This window comes from Salmo trutta, chromosome 24 (genome assembly GCF_901001165.1).
Source record: "Salmo trutta chromosome 24, fSalTru1.1, whole genome shotgun sequence".
NCBI lineage: Eukaryota > Metazoa > Chordata > Actinopteri > Salmoniformes > Salmonidae > Salmo > Salmo trutta.
The window spans coordinates 22,959,335-22,972,894 of NC_042980.1; the positions used below are offsets into that span (position 1 = coordinate 22,959,335).

The 13,560-nt window shown below is 40.6% G+C and overlaps 1 protein-coding gene across 7 annotated transcripts; it reads left to right on the plus strand.

Moving 5' to 3' along the window:
- The first annotated feature begins 229 nt into the window (after positions 1-229).
- Positions 230-6,319, plus strand: LOC115160958 (transcription factor CP2-like protein 1). Of its 7 annotated transcripts, none has more exons than XR_003869148.1 (9): positions 230-348; positions 635-731; positions 994-1,137; positions 1,521-1,618; positions 3,031-3,313; positions 4,175-4,265; positions 4,484-4,543; positions 5,244-5,295; positions 5,399-6,319. XR_003869148.1 is itself a non-coding variant. In XM_029711556.1 (9 exons), exons 1-6 carry the CDS (start codon positions 245-247, stop codon positions 3,246-3,248), a joined length of 525 nt encoding a protein of 174 aa, XP_029567416.1. In that variant the 5' UTR covers positions 230-244; the 3' UTR covers positions 3,249-3,313; positions 4,175-4,543; positions 5,244-5,295; positions 5,399-6,319. The 7 variants fall into 7 exon arrangements, 6 of the variants coding, with proteins under 6 accessions (XP_029567416.1, XP_029567418.1, XP_029567419.1 ...); XM_029711556.1 differs by having other exon boundaries at positions 3,031-3,084; positions 3,221-3,313; positions 4,175-4,543; XM_029711558.1 differs by having other exon boundaries at positions 3,031-3,084; positions 4,399-4,543.
- Positions 6,320-13,560: the final 7,241 nt, after the last annotated feature.

A 13,560-nucleotide genomic window follows, 5' to 3' on the forward strand; every position in this document is an offset into this window, starting at 1 on the left:
TGACGAAATGATCTGTAAATGGTTCTTCTGGGGGATTGTGTGTAGCTTTTCGCACTTTGCCGAACGACATGGTGATTGGCCACATGTGAGGCTGCCTTGCTTAGTCACTGTGCTCCGTACTAATGCTTTGTCCTGCTTGGCCACATGTGAGGCTGCCTTGCTTAGTCACTGTGCTCCGTACTAATGCTTGGTCCTGCTTGGCCACATGTGAGGCTGCCTTGCTTAGTCACTGTGCTCCGTACTAATGCTTTGTCCTGCTTGTCTACTGCCGCCTGCAGTACACAGAACATCAGCAGCTGGAGGAATGAAGATGGAACATCCCGGGGACAGGATCCTGGATATCGCTGAGTATGTTTGCCTGCAGACCAGAGAACGTCTTAAGTAAAGTCTGACCACAGTCTGTTTGATAATTGACCTATGATATCTGAGGATTTCTACATTACCTTTGTATCAACTTTATAACAGGTCTGATACTGAAGTCTAATTACTATTCAGTTATTAGGTATTTATCATTTTAACTAGTAATTTCTAAGTAACTACCTGGTAAAAGGCGGGGTGTAAAATAGAGCGTTACAATTCCTTCTTGCCTGCTGTGATTGATTGATTGCATCGTTGACTGATTGATTGTGTCCAGATATTCTCCTCTCTGTGGGTGTCGTCAAGCCTCGTGCCCACTCAACACTGTAAAGTTTCTCTGGGATCCTGTCAAGAACGCATCCGTCTTCATTCAGGTAACACGGTCAAATATCTTTATTTTCCCTGCTTTCTAGCTTATTTGGGGCCAGAGTTGGAATTGGGATTAAAGTAAAATCACATTGACATATAAAATGTTTTTTTAAGGTGAATTTAAGGAATTTCTAAACTATTTGTGAGTTCCCAATTTCCAGAGTGACTTTTTTCCAATTCCACCTGTCTCTTGCATTTGAAACTCTTATTACCATATTCATATAATGACTCATGGATTGTGTATGTTGTATGTTTGTTTGTGTGCAGGTCAACTGCATTAGCACCGAGTTAACCCCTAGGAAGCATGGTGGGGAGAAGGGAGTGCCCTTCCGTATCCAGATAGACACCTTCACTCCGAACAAGCACGGAGAGTACCTGGAGCATGTGCATTTCTCCACCATGCTTACAGAGGTAAGGGACCTGACACTGTAGCTGTGTGTCTCTTGACAAGCTATTCTGTCATAACATGTTAATATGTACTCATTTTGTTGTTGGACTCCGTAGTTGAATGTCACTCTAACTAGCCCTTGATGCAGTTGTCTGTTAATGATTTGGACAGTTAGTGCGTCAGTGCCTTGTCTTTTGGCATCAGCCAACATGCAGGAACCAATAGTGCTTGTTGTTCCAGAACAAATAGTGATTGTTTTCTATTAACCTGATTTTGGTTTTCTAGGATTTCCCACCTATGTCTGTGTCAGACTACAATCACAATGTCCTAGTAAAACATGAACCAGACTTGCCACTCTCTCAGCCAGGACCATCTTATTAAAGTTTTTCTGCCTCTTTTGTTTCAGTGTTCCTTTTGGCCTGATGCCCCAAATCTCAGTAGCACTAACTGCACTCCTTTCCCAGCCTACCACAGCTCCCCTACTTCATGTAGCTTCACTGATGGGTAAAACTAAAGTTTCAAGTTTTATTAGTCAAATGTACAAAATACACATGGTATACACCATCCAACGAAGTGCTTACATTCAGGTTCCTTCTCGACAGTGCAACAACAATAAGAATACGAACATAAATTAAATGGCTCAGTAGAGTAGAACAATATTTTTTTAGTTTTGTTATGCTCTCTACTTGTCAGTGCTCCAAACGGGACATTATTTGTATTTTTACCTAAACATCCAAAGGCCATCAGATAGAATTCATAGCAAGCAGACTCATAGCAAAATGTGTAGAATAGATTGAGATTAACTTTAAAACTACACATTTTCCTCTTTGCCCAATGGCAAAATGTGTAGAATTGCCAGAAATTAGCTTTTAAACAGCAACATTTTCTCTCAGACTTATGGAGATTAGCTTTAAAACTGCAATATTATCTCTTTGCCCCATGGCATTTTTTTATTTTTATTTCAGGAAGTTAGCATAAGTATAATACAGGAAGGCACAATTTATAGTCCAATAATTACATGTGTTTTGGGGAAGGGGGGATTGGGAGGCAAGTGTTTAAATTGTGCAGTATTTAATTACCAATAATAATAATAAGAGTCTGGTAGCAGCAGGTGTGTGCGTGCGTGTGCGCGTGCACAGATTTTACTATACTTGTGAGTACCAGAAGTAGTCACAAGAATAGTAAACCAACTAGAATTCAGAGAAGTGAGGAGGCTATTTTAGGCTAAGGTGTTAGGTTTAGGGTTAGAATTATTGTGGATGTGGGTTGTGTCTGTGAGTGAGTGCATGTGTGCTAACACCTTTCCTATCTGGATGTATCTATTTGCATCTTTGGCAGTTTAGTTGCACAACCCATTTTGCAAAGAATCCTTATGTAGGAATCCTTATGCCAAACGCCACGACCCCACTTACGTTTCTTCTCCACAATGAGTCTGGATATGATCTCCTCCCCGACTACTTCTCAAATACAAGCACATTTAAGCCATTTTAATTGGTCCCAGAAACCGATGGATTGGGCCAGAGCCTTAACACACATGATTTGTTAGAAATGATCCAAACACTGATGACTTGTTTTGTACAATGCCCCTCACTTTGATGTCAGCAGAAAGGACTTCTGTGGTGGTAGTCAAAGACTGAATGTATGTAGCGATAAATGGATGGATGGATGGATGGATGGAGGTAGGTAGGTAGGTAGGTAGGTAGGTAGGTAGGTAGGTAGAGCAGCGGAATAAAATTCAGTACGAGTCGTCAGGCAAATGTAGGACGAGGTCTCAGTTCAGCCAAATTAGATCCTCCATTATCTACCGTCCAATCCATTGGAACTGCCTATTTGCACTAGTCTAATCAGCACAAATCATTACTCAATGACCCAACTCTTGTTCTCTTCCCCATTTGTGTTACACTTTACTTTTATAGCAACAGCTCTCCAATCCAGCAGGGGGAGCTGATTTTGTCTGGCTGCTCTTCTGAGTAAGTAACAGCAGGAGTAGTATTAATGCCGTTGCTCTCATCTCTTATCTTTTTAGGCGATTGTTTAGAGACGATGGGCAGTCAGTGGGTGCTATAGCTAGATATTTCAATGGCTCTTCTTCTTTTTGACATGTAGCACCTTGTGCCATCGTCCTCACCCATGACACGCTGCAGTGGTTTCAGTGTCACAGGTTTCCGCCTTTCTGTAGGATCATCTCCACTTTCTCAGGTACTCTATAGTGTGTGTGTGTGCTCATTTTTAAAGTGGGCTGCTCATTTAATGACTACACGGAGCGAGCCTTTGCCGATAAGCTGTTTAAGTACCAGCCCATCGCGGTAGGATTGGACAGCCTCGGGTGTAGGTGCAAGCTGGTGGCGCTGATATTCGGCAGTCTCGGCCAGGTACACAGGCTTGCAGTGCGCGGGCTCCAGATTGCAGGCCTGATTAAAAACTAGGGCAAAGCAATTGGCTAGGTACTGCTCTCTTTCAGCTGTCATGGGCAGCCTAGCTGTTTGGAGAAGGTGCTTTCTGTACCCGTGCCGTGCATACAGGGACCTTTGAAATGTTTGGATCCTTTTTTTGTACATTTGATTGGTGGATTCAAATAATGTATTTAAAGTGTGTGTGTGTGTGTGTGTGTGTGTGTGTGTGTGTGTGTGTGTGTGTGTGTGTGTGTGTGTGTGTGTGTGTGTGTGAGAGATTCATCTAACGTAAGACTTAACCTACTGTTAGTTTGTTCCTGTACACTGTTGCCAGAAAATTTGCTTGAAAATGTTATGTTTGTTTCTAAGTGTCAGCTGTCTTGGTATCTTTTTGTTTTGATGCCTAGGGGTTGATGTCTGAAGGACTTTTCCAGTGAAAATAAAAGATATAGGTTAGAAAATGTATTTTAAATGTGAAATAATTCACCCATGAATTGCACTCAGGTGACTGTCAGACACATCTACAAATCTATAATTGTTTCTCACTTTCTAATGCCGAAGGCCTTTGGAGAAAATAACCTGTGAATTTTCTCTCTGTGTCTTTATTCCTCCAAAACGTCATCAGACCAGTTTGGAAGTGACTGTAGATATTTTGTGAATGTTGTAGGCGCTGACCTGTTGAAGATGAGCAGGGAGGACCTGATCCAAATCTGTGGTCTGGCAGATGGCATCCAACTGTTGAGCGCCATCAAAGGAAGGTGAGACTAGACTACAGTTACAGAAAACGTACCTGTAACAGACCAACAAAATGGCAAAACTTTACATCTTCACGTGTTTCATGCTTTGTTCAAGTGTATAGCTCTATATCTTAACAAGCCAATTCCTGTGGAGTCCACTGTGCGTGTGTATACAGCCCCGCCTCACACTGGGAGCCCTCCCAGAGAAGTCATCTCTCCTTTACAATGTAACTCCCCAGCAGATCAGCCACGTCTACAGACAAGGACCTACTGGGATTCACATGCTGGTCTCTGATGAGGTGAGATAGTATGGAAGCAGAGTTGGATTGGTTTTTATTTATTTATCAGACCATTTTTTGTGTTTCTATCAGTGAGTAGTGATACGGGTGGGGAACAGTGAGGAGTGCGTGCTAGGGTTTGAGGTCGTCATGTTATCTACTCCAGAGGCTCTGGGTTGGTTGTTTGTCCTCCTGTGCCCTGGGTTGGCTTAAGTTAGTGGGGCCTCAGGCTGGGGCCACAAATCTATCTAATGGCCCTGTGTAAAAGGCAATTGCATGGAAACTCACTTATCATTGGCTGGTAGGGAACCCAGGAATGTAAGCCTATGGATGCAGATGCGAACTACAACAGGATCAACTCTCGCTCAGGCCTGGCTGTTATGGCCATGGCTGTTTCCATGCACTTGATTATGATGTCTAGTTACTGATTGACTGATAGATATTTGGGGCCTCTAAGCTCTGGGGCAACAAAGCAGAAGGGCCCTTGAATACATAACACTGGTCATAATACTGTGAAGTAGATGATACTACCAGCATCAACCAAAACCCAGATGAAGGCAGCCATCTGTCAAAACGTTGGTTAATTCATTAATAAATCAATTGGATCGGAGCAATAGGATGTGTGGCGACCTTCTTTTTCTTTCGAACTACCAGAATCATACCAATAGAAAGAAAGATACAGTATGTCATTTTAATATCACATAACAAACGTCTTTCTCAGATGGTGCAGAACTTCACTGAGGAAACACGCTTTGTTATCAGAACTCTAAAAGGTAATATATTTCCCTCACTTAAATGCACAGAACCTTATGTAGATATGCAATTTTTATACTTATTAGATTTGTAAAAAAGACTAATAGTTTGTCCTTTTTGCAGATGAAAATAATGACGGCTACCCTGTGGCTCAGTTGGTAGAGCATGGTGTTTGCAACGCCAGCATGGTGTTTGCAACGCCAGGGTTGTGGGTTCGATTCCCACGGGGGGCCAGTACGAATTATTATTTTTTTAAATGTATGAAATGAAATGTATGTATTCACTACTGTAAGTTGCTCTGGATAAGAGCGTCTGCTAAATGACTAAAATGTCAATGTAAAAAAATTTTGTGTTGAAGTTACTAGAGGAAAGTTCTGGAGTGAATTGTTTCAGATCACTGTCCAAGTGTCTGGAACCTATAGGGCTTGTTGAGGAGCATTAGACTTTGTATCATTAAATGGTGCAATTCTATAGATTGTTCATAGCTCACCCTATATATCATTTTTCTGTCCAAACAATGCAATAACGGTAAAAAGGCCCTTGAGACAGATTTTTTGTTTACTTTTGTATTTTTTAAATTAAGTTATTGATTCATTTTGATGAGTTTTAATGTAATTAGTTTGTAAAACATGGTTAATTATAAATACCTTTATTACTCCTGCAAAATTGACCTGTTTTTTAAGTCAATACTATGACAATCAATTTAAAATCACTCTTAAGTCATGTTTGTCAAATGTATCATGAAGTGCTGTTCAAAGAAATCCAAAATACTTTATACTACATTGTCCTTCCTTTGGTACAATCTATAGTTTTTGATTTGTTTGATGTAACGTATAAAGAAGGCAAACATTATTTTCTGCGGTATCCATACAGTAAATTGAGTGGGGACTGTGAGAGCGAAATTACAAGATTATGTTATAATACTGTTATTGCATCAAATGGTTGTTTTATGGAATCTAAGGGTGGTTCGTCGACCAGCCATCGTTATTATTCTATGCTTTCCTTATTAATACATTTTGAATAAAGTAATATCCTGATTGGTGATTGACCGTCTCTCCTCATTATTGATTATCATTTCCATGACAGGACCCGCTGTTTTGTAGGGGTCACTGAAGTATTCATTCTCATATTCAAGATTTCATCTTCAAATGATCATATCTTTCCTACCCACATGGTTTGTGTTTATTCAAAAGCTCCTTGTTTGCAATACTAATGTTTCAAAAGTGACATAAAGTATTTTGTTTGCTTCGTACCACAATTGCTTTAACGATTTAAATATTTCAGCTCAAAGAATCCAGACAAATATTTCAGCCTCCAATACAGAACTACAGATAAGGCAAATTGCCAACTAATATAGATGTAATAGCTTTATAATGTTTAGCTAATGATTCTATTCTGCTTCTGTTATTTATCTCCCATTTTATGTAACATTTTATGTACAGCATATCAGTTCTTCCACATACCTGTCCTGAAATGTAAATGGATTAATATAGTCCAACATGTTAAGGAAAATATTACCGTCTAATGTTTCAATTTCAATGAAAGACAATCGTATATTTGGACTTGACTGCGATGATGTGATTTCACTCTACATAAAATATTTTTCACTGCTCTGTACTATTCTTCTGAGTTCCGTTTACTATTCAATTAGAAGAAAAAAACAATGTTTTAAGTGAGAAGTAGGATATTTGTCTGAAGCCGAAAAAGAAAATAAATTCACATGAGCACTACAATGACAACTCCACCCATGCTCTTCCAAGGTTTTACAGCACACAGCTTTGGCCTACTACAGTAGCTACAGTGCCTTGCAAAAGTATTCAACCCCTTTGGCATTTCTCCTATTTTGTTGCATTACAACCTGTAATTTAAATTGATTTTTATTTGGATTTCATGTAATGGACATACACAAAATAGTCCAAATTGGTGAAATGGAAAAAAAGACATGTTTCAAAAAATTCTACAAAATAAAAAACTGAAAAGTGGTGCGTGCATATGTATTCACCCCCTTTGCTATGAAGCCCCTAAATAAGATCTGGTGCAACCAATTACCTTCAGAAGTCACACAATTTGTTAAGGTCAACCTGTGTGCAATCTAAGTGTCACATGATCTGTCACATGATCTCAGTATATATACACCTGTTCTGAAAGGCCCCAGAGTCTGCAACACCATTACGCAAGGGGCACCACCAAGCAAGCGGCACCATGAAGACCAAGGGGCTCTCCAAACAGGTCAGGGACAAAGTTGTGGAGAAGTACAGATCAGGATTGGGTTATAAAAAAATATCCAAAACCTTGAACCTCCCACGGAGCACAATTAAATCCATTATTAAAAAATGGAAAGAATATGGCACCACAACAAACCTGCCAAGAGAGGGCTGCCCACCAAAACTCACGGACCAGGCAAGGAGGGCATTAATCAGAGAGGCAACAAAGAAACCAAAGATAACCCTGAAGAAGCTGCAAAGCTTCACAGCGGAGATTGGAGTATCTGTCCATAGGATCACTTTAAGCCGTACACTCCACAGAGCTGGGCTTTACAGAAGTGGCCAGAGAAAAGCCATTGCTTAAAGAAAAAAATAAGCAATCACGTTTGGTGTTCGCCAAAAGGCATGTGGGAGACTCCCAAAACGTATGGAAGAAGGTACTCTGGTCAGATGAGACTAAAATGTAGCTTTTTTGGCATCAAGGAAAACGCTATGTCTGGCGCAAACACAACACCTCTCATCACCCTGAGAACACCATCCCCACAGTGAAGCATGGTGGTGGCAGCATGATGCTGTGGGGATGTTTTTCATCGGCAGGGACTGGGAAACTGGTCAGAATTGAAGGAATGATGGATGTCGCTAAATACAGGGAAATGCTTGAGGGAAACCTGTTTCAGTCTTCCAGAGATTTGAGACTGGGACAGAGATTCACCTTCCAGCAGGACAATGACCCCAAGCATACTGCTAAAGCAACACTTGAGTGGTTAAGGGGAAACATTTAAATGTCTTGGAATGGCCTAGTCAAAGCCCAGACCTCAATCCAATTGAGAATCTGTGGTATGACTTAAAGATTGCTGTACAACAGCGGAACCCATCCAACTTGAAGGAGCTGGAGCAGTTTTGCCTTGAAGAATGGGCAAAAATCCCAGTGGCTAGATGTGCCAAGCTTATAGAGACATACCCCAAGACACCTGCAGCTGTAATTGCTGCAAACGGTGGCTCTACGAAGTATTGACTTTGGGGGGGTGAATAGTTAAGCACGCTCAAGTTTTCTGTTTTTTTTGTCTGTCTTGTTTGCTTCACAAGAAAAATATTTAGCATCTTCAAAGTGGTGGGCATGTTGTGTAAATCAAATGATACAAACCCCCAGGTTTTTCCAGGTTGTAATGCAACAAAATAGGAAGAATGCCAAGGTGAATACTTTCGCAAGCCACTGTATGTTGGTCTATTGTATATCAAACAAAATTGACAGACCACCCCCAGGTGGTGAAGGTTGGAAACAACATCTCCACTTCGCTGATCCTCAACACTGGGGGCACAAGTGTGAGTGCTCAGCCTCCTCCTGTACTCCCTGTTCACCCATGACTGCGTGGCCATGCACACCTCCAACTCAATCATTAAGTTTGTAGACGACACAACAGTAGTAGGCTTGATTACCAACGATGAGACAGCCTACAGGGAGGAGGTGAGGGCCCTTGGAGTGTGGTGTCAGGAAAACAACCTCTCACTCAACGTCAACAAAACAAAGGAGAGTATCGTGGACTACAGGAAACAGCAGAGGGAGCACCCCTCTATCCACATCGACGGGACAGCAGTGGAGAAGGTGGAACGTTTTAAGTTCCTCGGCGTACACATCATGGACATACTGAAATATTCCACACAGACAGTGTGGGGAAGAAGGCGCAACAGCGCCTCTTCTACCTCAGGAGGCTGAAGAACTTTGGCTTGTCATCTAAAAACCCTCACAAACTTTAACAGATGCACAATTGAGAGCATCCTGTCGGGCTGTATCACTGCCTGGTAAGGCAACTGCACCGCCCACAACCGCAAGGCTCTCCAGAGGGTGGTGCGGTCTGCACAACGCATCACCGGGGGCAAACTACCTGCCCTCCAGGACACCTACAGCACCCAATGTCACAGGAAGGCCAAAAAGGACAACAACCACCTGAGCCACTGCCTGTTCACCCCAGTACCATCCAGAAGGCGAGGTCAGTACAGGTGCATCAAAACGGGCACATAGAGACTGAAAAACAGCTTATATCTCAAGGCCATCAGACTGTTAAACAGCCATCACTAACACAGAGAGGCTGCTGCCTACATACAGACTTGAAATCATTGGCCACTTTAATAAATGGATCACTAGTCACTTTTAATAATGTTTACATATCTTGCATTACTTATCTCATATGTATATACTGTATTTTATACCATCTGTCGCTCTGTCATTGCTCATCCATATATTATTCCATTCCTTTACTTAGATTTGTGTGTATAAGGTAGTTGTTGTGGAATTGTTAGATTACATGTTAGATATTGCTGCACTGTCAGAACTAGAAGCACAAGCATTTTGCTACACTTGCGATAACATCTGCTAACCATGTGTATGTGACCAATAACATTTGATTTGATTTATGTAGGTACCGTGGGATTCAAACCTTCTCAAACAGCCTAATTCATACTCTTATAGGAGGTGCTAACAACAATAATGTGATTTATACTGCATACAAGTTAAAGTATTGGATTATTGACACATCACACTAATCCCGTTCCACTACCGTTTCAAGCTTCTTTTAAATTATAGGAACACAAGCTTAGATTTACTGTATACTTACAAGACCATCATGCCACTGTAGTAATGTGGTGCCTGACTGTATTTCCTTGGGTCAGTAGGTGCCCATCATAACAGGTGGAGGTGTGTTGGAGGCTGACACTCATATATAGAGGTCTATAGAGGCTCTCTGCATTCCTGATTTTTGTAACTGTTAGCTTCTGTGTAATATTGACATAAGTGCAGAAACACTTGTTTTGCACACATGGTCCTGTTTTATGAAAATGCTGTGCTAATCAATGGGCAGTTCATTACCTCTGTGAAATGAACATGTATACTGAACAAAAATATAAATGCAACATGTAATGTTTTGGTCCCATGTTTCATGAGCTGAAATAAAAGATCCCAGAAATGTTACATATGCACAAAAAGCTTATTTCTCTCAAATGTTGTGCACAAATTTGTTTACATCCCTCTTAGTGAGCATTTTTCCTTTGCCAAGATAATCCATCCACCTGACAGGTGTGGCATATCAAGCAGCTGACTAAACAGCATGATCATTACACAGGTGCACATTGTGCTGGCAACAAACGGCCACTCTATGTGCAGTTTTGTCACATGACTACATTAAAAGATACAGTAGGCTACATAGGCCTATATATTGAAATCAATTTCATGTTCAATAAATGTAGATTTATTTTGCTAATTGTAGGCTACTGTATCTCATTTTTGCCTCAATTTCATGATGTGTAGGCCTAACAACATGTGCTCAATGATGTGCCAAATATTTGATTTAGTGCATAGCCTAAGCATTAGAATAATCTGCCTCAATATTTGCAGCCATAGATGATCATTTATTTCTAGGAGCTGATCCGTCGTATCTAATGTTAAGGTAAGATTTGAATGGAGAACACTGATCTCAGAGCAGTGCTGCCTTTCTTTGGATCCTATCAGTATCGACACATGCTTTAAAGACGCACTCATTGAACGTTCTCTGTACGTGGTGTTTTGAGAAACGTGAGTTCTTCGACCGTTATAGAAACAGTGAATCATTCAAATCGTCTGCACATCTATCACTCCAGTGTTTAATTGCTAAATTGTAATTACCACTACGGCCTATTTATTGCCTTACCTCCCTAATCTTACCTCATTTGCACACACTGTATATATATTTTTTTCTATTGTGTTATTGACTGTATGTTTGTTTATTCCATGTGTAACTCTGTTGTTGTGTGTTTTCACACTGCTTTGCTTTATCTTGGCCAGGTCGCAGTTGTAAATGAGAACTTGTTCTCAACTGGCCTACCTGGTTAAATAAAGGTGAAATAAAAAACACTTGTAAGCGTTCCATCGCTATTGGGAAAACGTGCCCTGGCTATTACGTCATTGACATGGCTATTTGCATTTATGCAAAACATATGGATTCTCCCTTTAAACAGGGGAGGGGGGTTTTGTTTCTGCTGAAATGCTCTGAATTTGTAAGGAGGAAACTGAGGAAAGGGATTGCCCAGAGGAGACAGACAGCGAAGCCCACCCCGCACGCAGTTTCAGTATAATGTAACACATCATCTTTTAAAATGCCTATTTTAACTAAGTCTTTGAAAATCTTTTGTATTTCTATATTAGTGTTCCATTGAATTTGTGCACAACAATTTCTTATTGTTTTACACTAATTCAGTTAAATCAGATGTTTGCCATCAGACCGTCTTCTCCATGAGTTTAGCTATTTGTATGTCTTCTGTATCCTTCCAGATCTTTCTCCTCCTTTCGACAAAATCTATTCAGCACTGACTTGTATAAACCTAATTTTGCTTACTGGGTTCAGATCTTTGGGAACACACTGAAAAGTAACTTGACACTGTTGGTCAGTCAGCTCAAATTTGGATTAAAATGGCATGAAGTCAGCTACAGTGTCTAGCCAGTTTGACTGTAAAAAAATCTGGTTTAGTGGTGTGGTTCTCGGTAACGGCTGGACAGATCATAATGAGAGGAGGGGAGTGTGTTGTGTACCTCCAAGTTAATTTTCACATTTTCATCGACATTGGTGTTTTATTGGCTTACTGTAGATATGATGGTAGGGAGATTTTAATATAGAGCTTCAACCAATGCCAAATGACTATAATGATGGCATGTGTTATAAACAAAATAATCTCAATGCATTTAATATAGATTAGATTTACAACAAACTGCAGGTCCAACTACTAAAAGCACAGGTCAGGGTGCACTTGTATAACACAGGAGTTGTGAAAGAGTAGGTGGATGGTCTAAGGCAGTGATGGGCAAATGTTGGCCCCCTTTTGTAGGCCAGTGGACCGATTGCGGAAAAAAAGTTTTATGTTAGATGGGGGGGGGGGGGGGTTGTTTTATGTTAGGAACTCAGTCGGGGTCTCACCTACTGTTGAGAGTTAGAATAATAGAATACACAAGGTGCAATTTTGAAATTTGGTTGTGCATCAGCATTCACTCAATTGCCCATGTCAGCATTTTTGTTTTTAGATTGGTAAATTAGTCTACCAGCCAGCTATCTAACCTTGTAGTAAGCATGGTTGAATTACCGACCGGGGTGAGGCACATTGATAATCAGCTATCATATTAAAAACTGCAAACATTTGATGCCACCCTATGACAAAATGTGTAGAATTTGCTGGAAATTAGCTGTAAAACCGTACATTTTTCTCTCCGCCCCATGGCAAAATTTGTAGAATTGCCGGAAATGAACTTTAAAACAAAAAATAAATGTTGCTCGCAAAGTAGGTGGGGGGTCTGTTATGCAGACCCACGAGCCACTGCGACCCCTCATGGTGAGTTCTATTTTTCAGTGGCCCCCACCCCCATCAAAGATGCCCATCCCTGGTCTAAGGGCACTCATTAGGAATCGTGATGTTGACTATTCACTGTTTTCTTCACCCCTGACACAACCTCCCAGTTCCTCTGTAGCAGTGAGATCAGTCTGGTCACAAGGGGTACAGAGAGAGGGAGTACCAGAACCAGACAACTTGGTAACAATGCCACTTTGTGTAGGACCGGCCAGCGTGTCTCAACCTTTTCCGTTCCGGGGTCCACCAAAACACTATCAAAAGCTCTTGAGGACCACCATTCGGTATTTTTTTACATAAAATATCTAGTCTGTCAAATTTAGTCAATTTTATCAGTGAATGTGACAGATTAAAGGCTTACTATTATTATTGTAATAAACATTTTGCATTGTGAAAAACAATGTAAAATTGCTTATAATACCATTTAATACTCCTAGCTGTTTTTACAATTTTTTTATATATAAATTCGCTGGGTAACAATTTGAGTTGTTCTTGATGATCCATTTACACTACTCATTGGTGTTTTACATTACGTGTATGAAGTATTTATAACGTTATCACCATAGAATTACATACAGAGTAAATTATAGGATCTATGGTTATTACAGAGTATTCCAGGACTGCATTTGTAGTCGCAAAACATAGTTCAAATTAGTCATACGATCAGGTTTCATGGTATGTTATTGAGCAGCATACAGTAGGCTGTCCTCTCACCAA

What these genes read in the sequence shown, in the direction of transcription:
- LOC115160958 (XM_029711555.1), top strand. Translation starts at nt 1,109, where the DNA reads ATGTGCATTTCTCCACCATGCTTACAGAG. An exon ending in TCTCCACCATGCTTACAGAG is followed by an intron (nt 1,138 to 1,520) that starts GTAAGGGACCTG and finishes CTTTTGTTTCAG; the next exon opens with TGTTCCTTTTGGCCTGATGC. An exon ending in TGTTATCAGAACTCTAAAAG is followed by an intron (nt 5,296 to 5,398) that starts GTAATATATTTC and finishes TCCTTTTTGCAG; the next exon opens with ATGAAAATAATGACGGCTAC.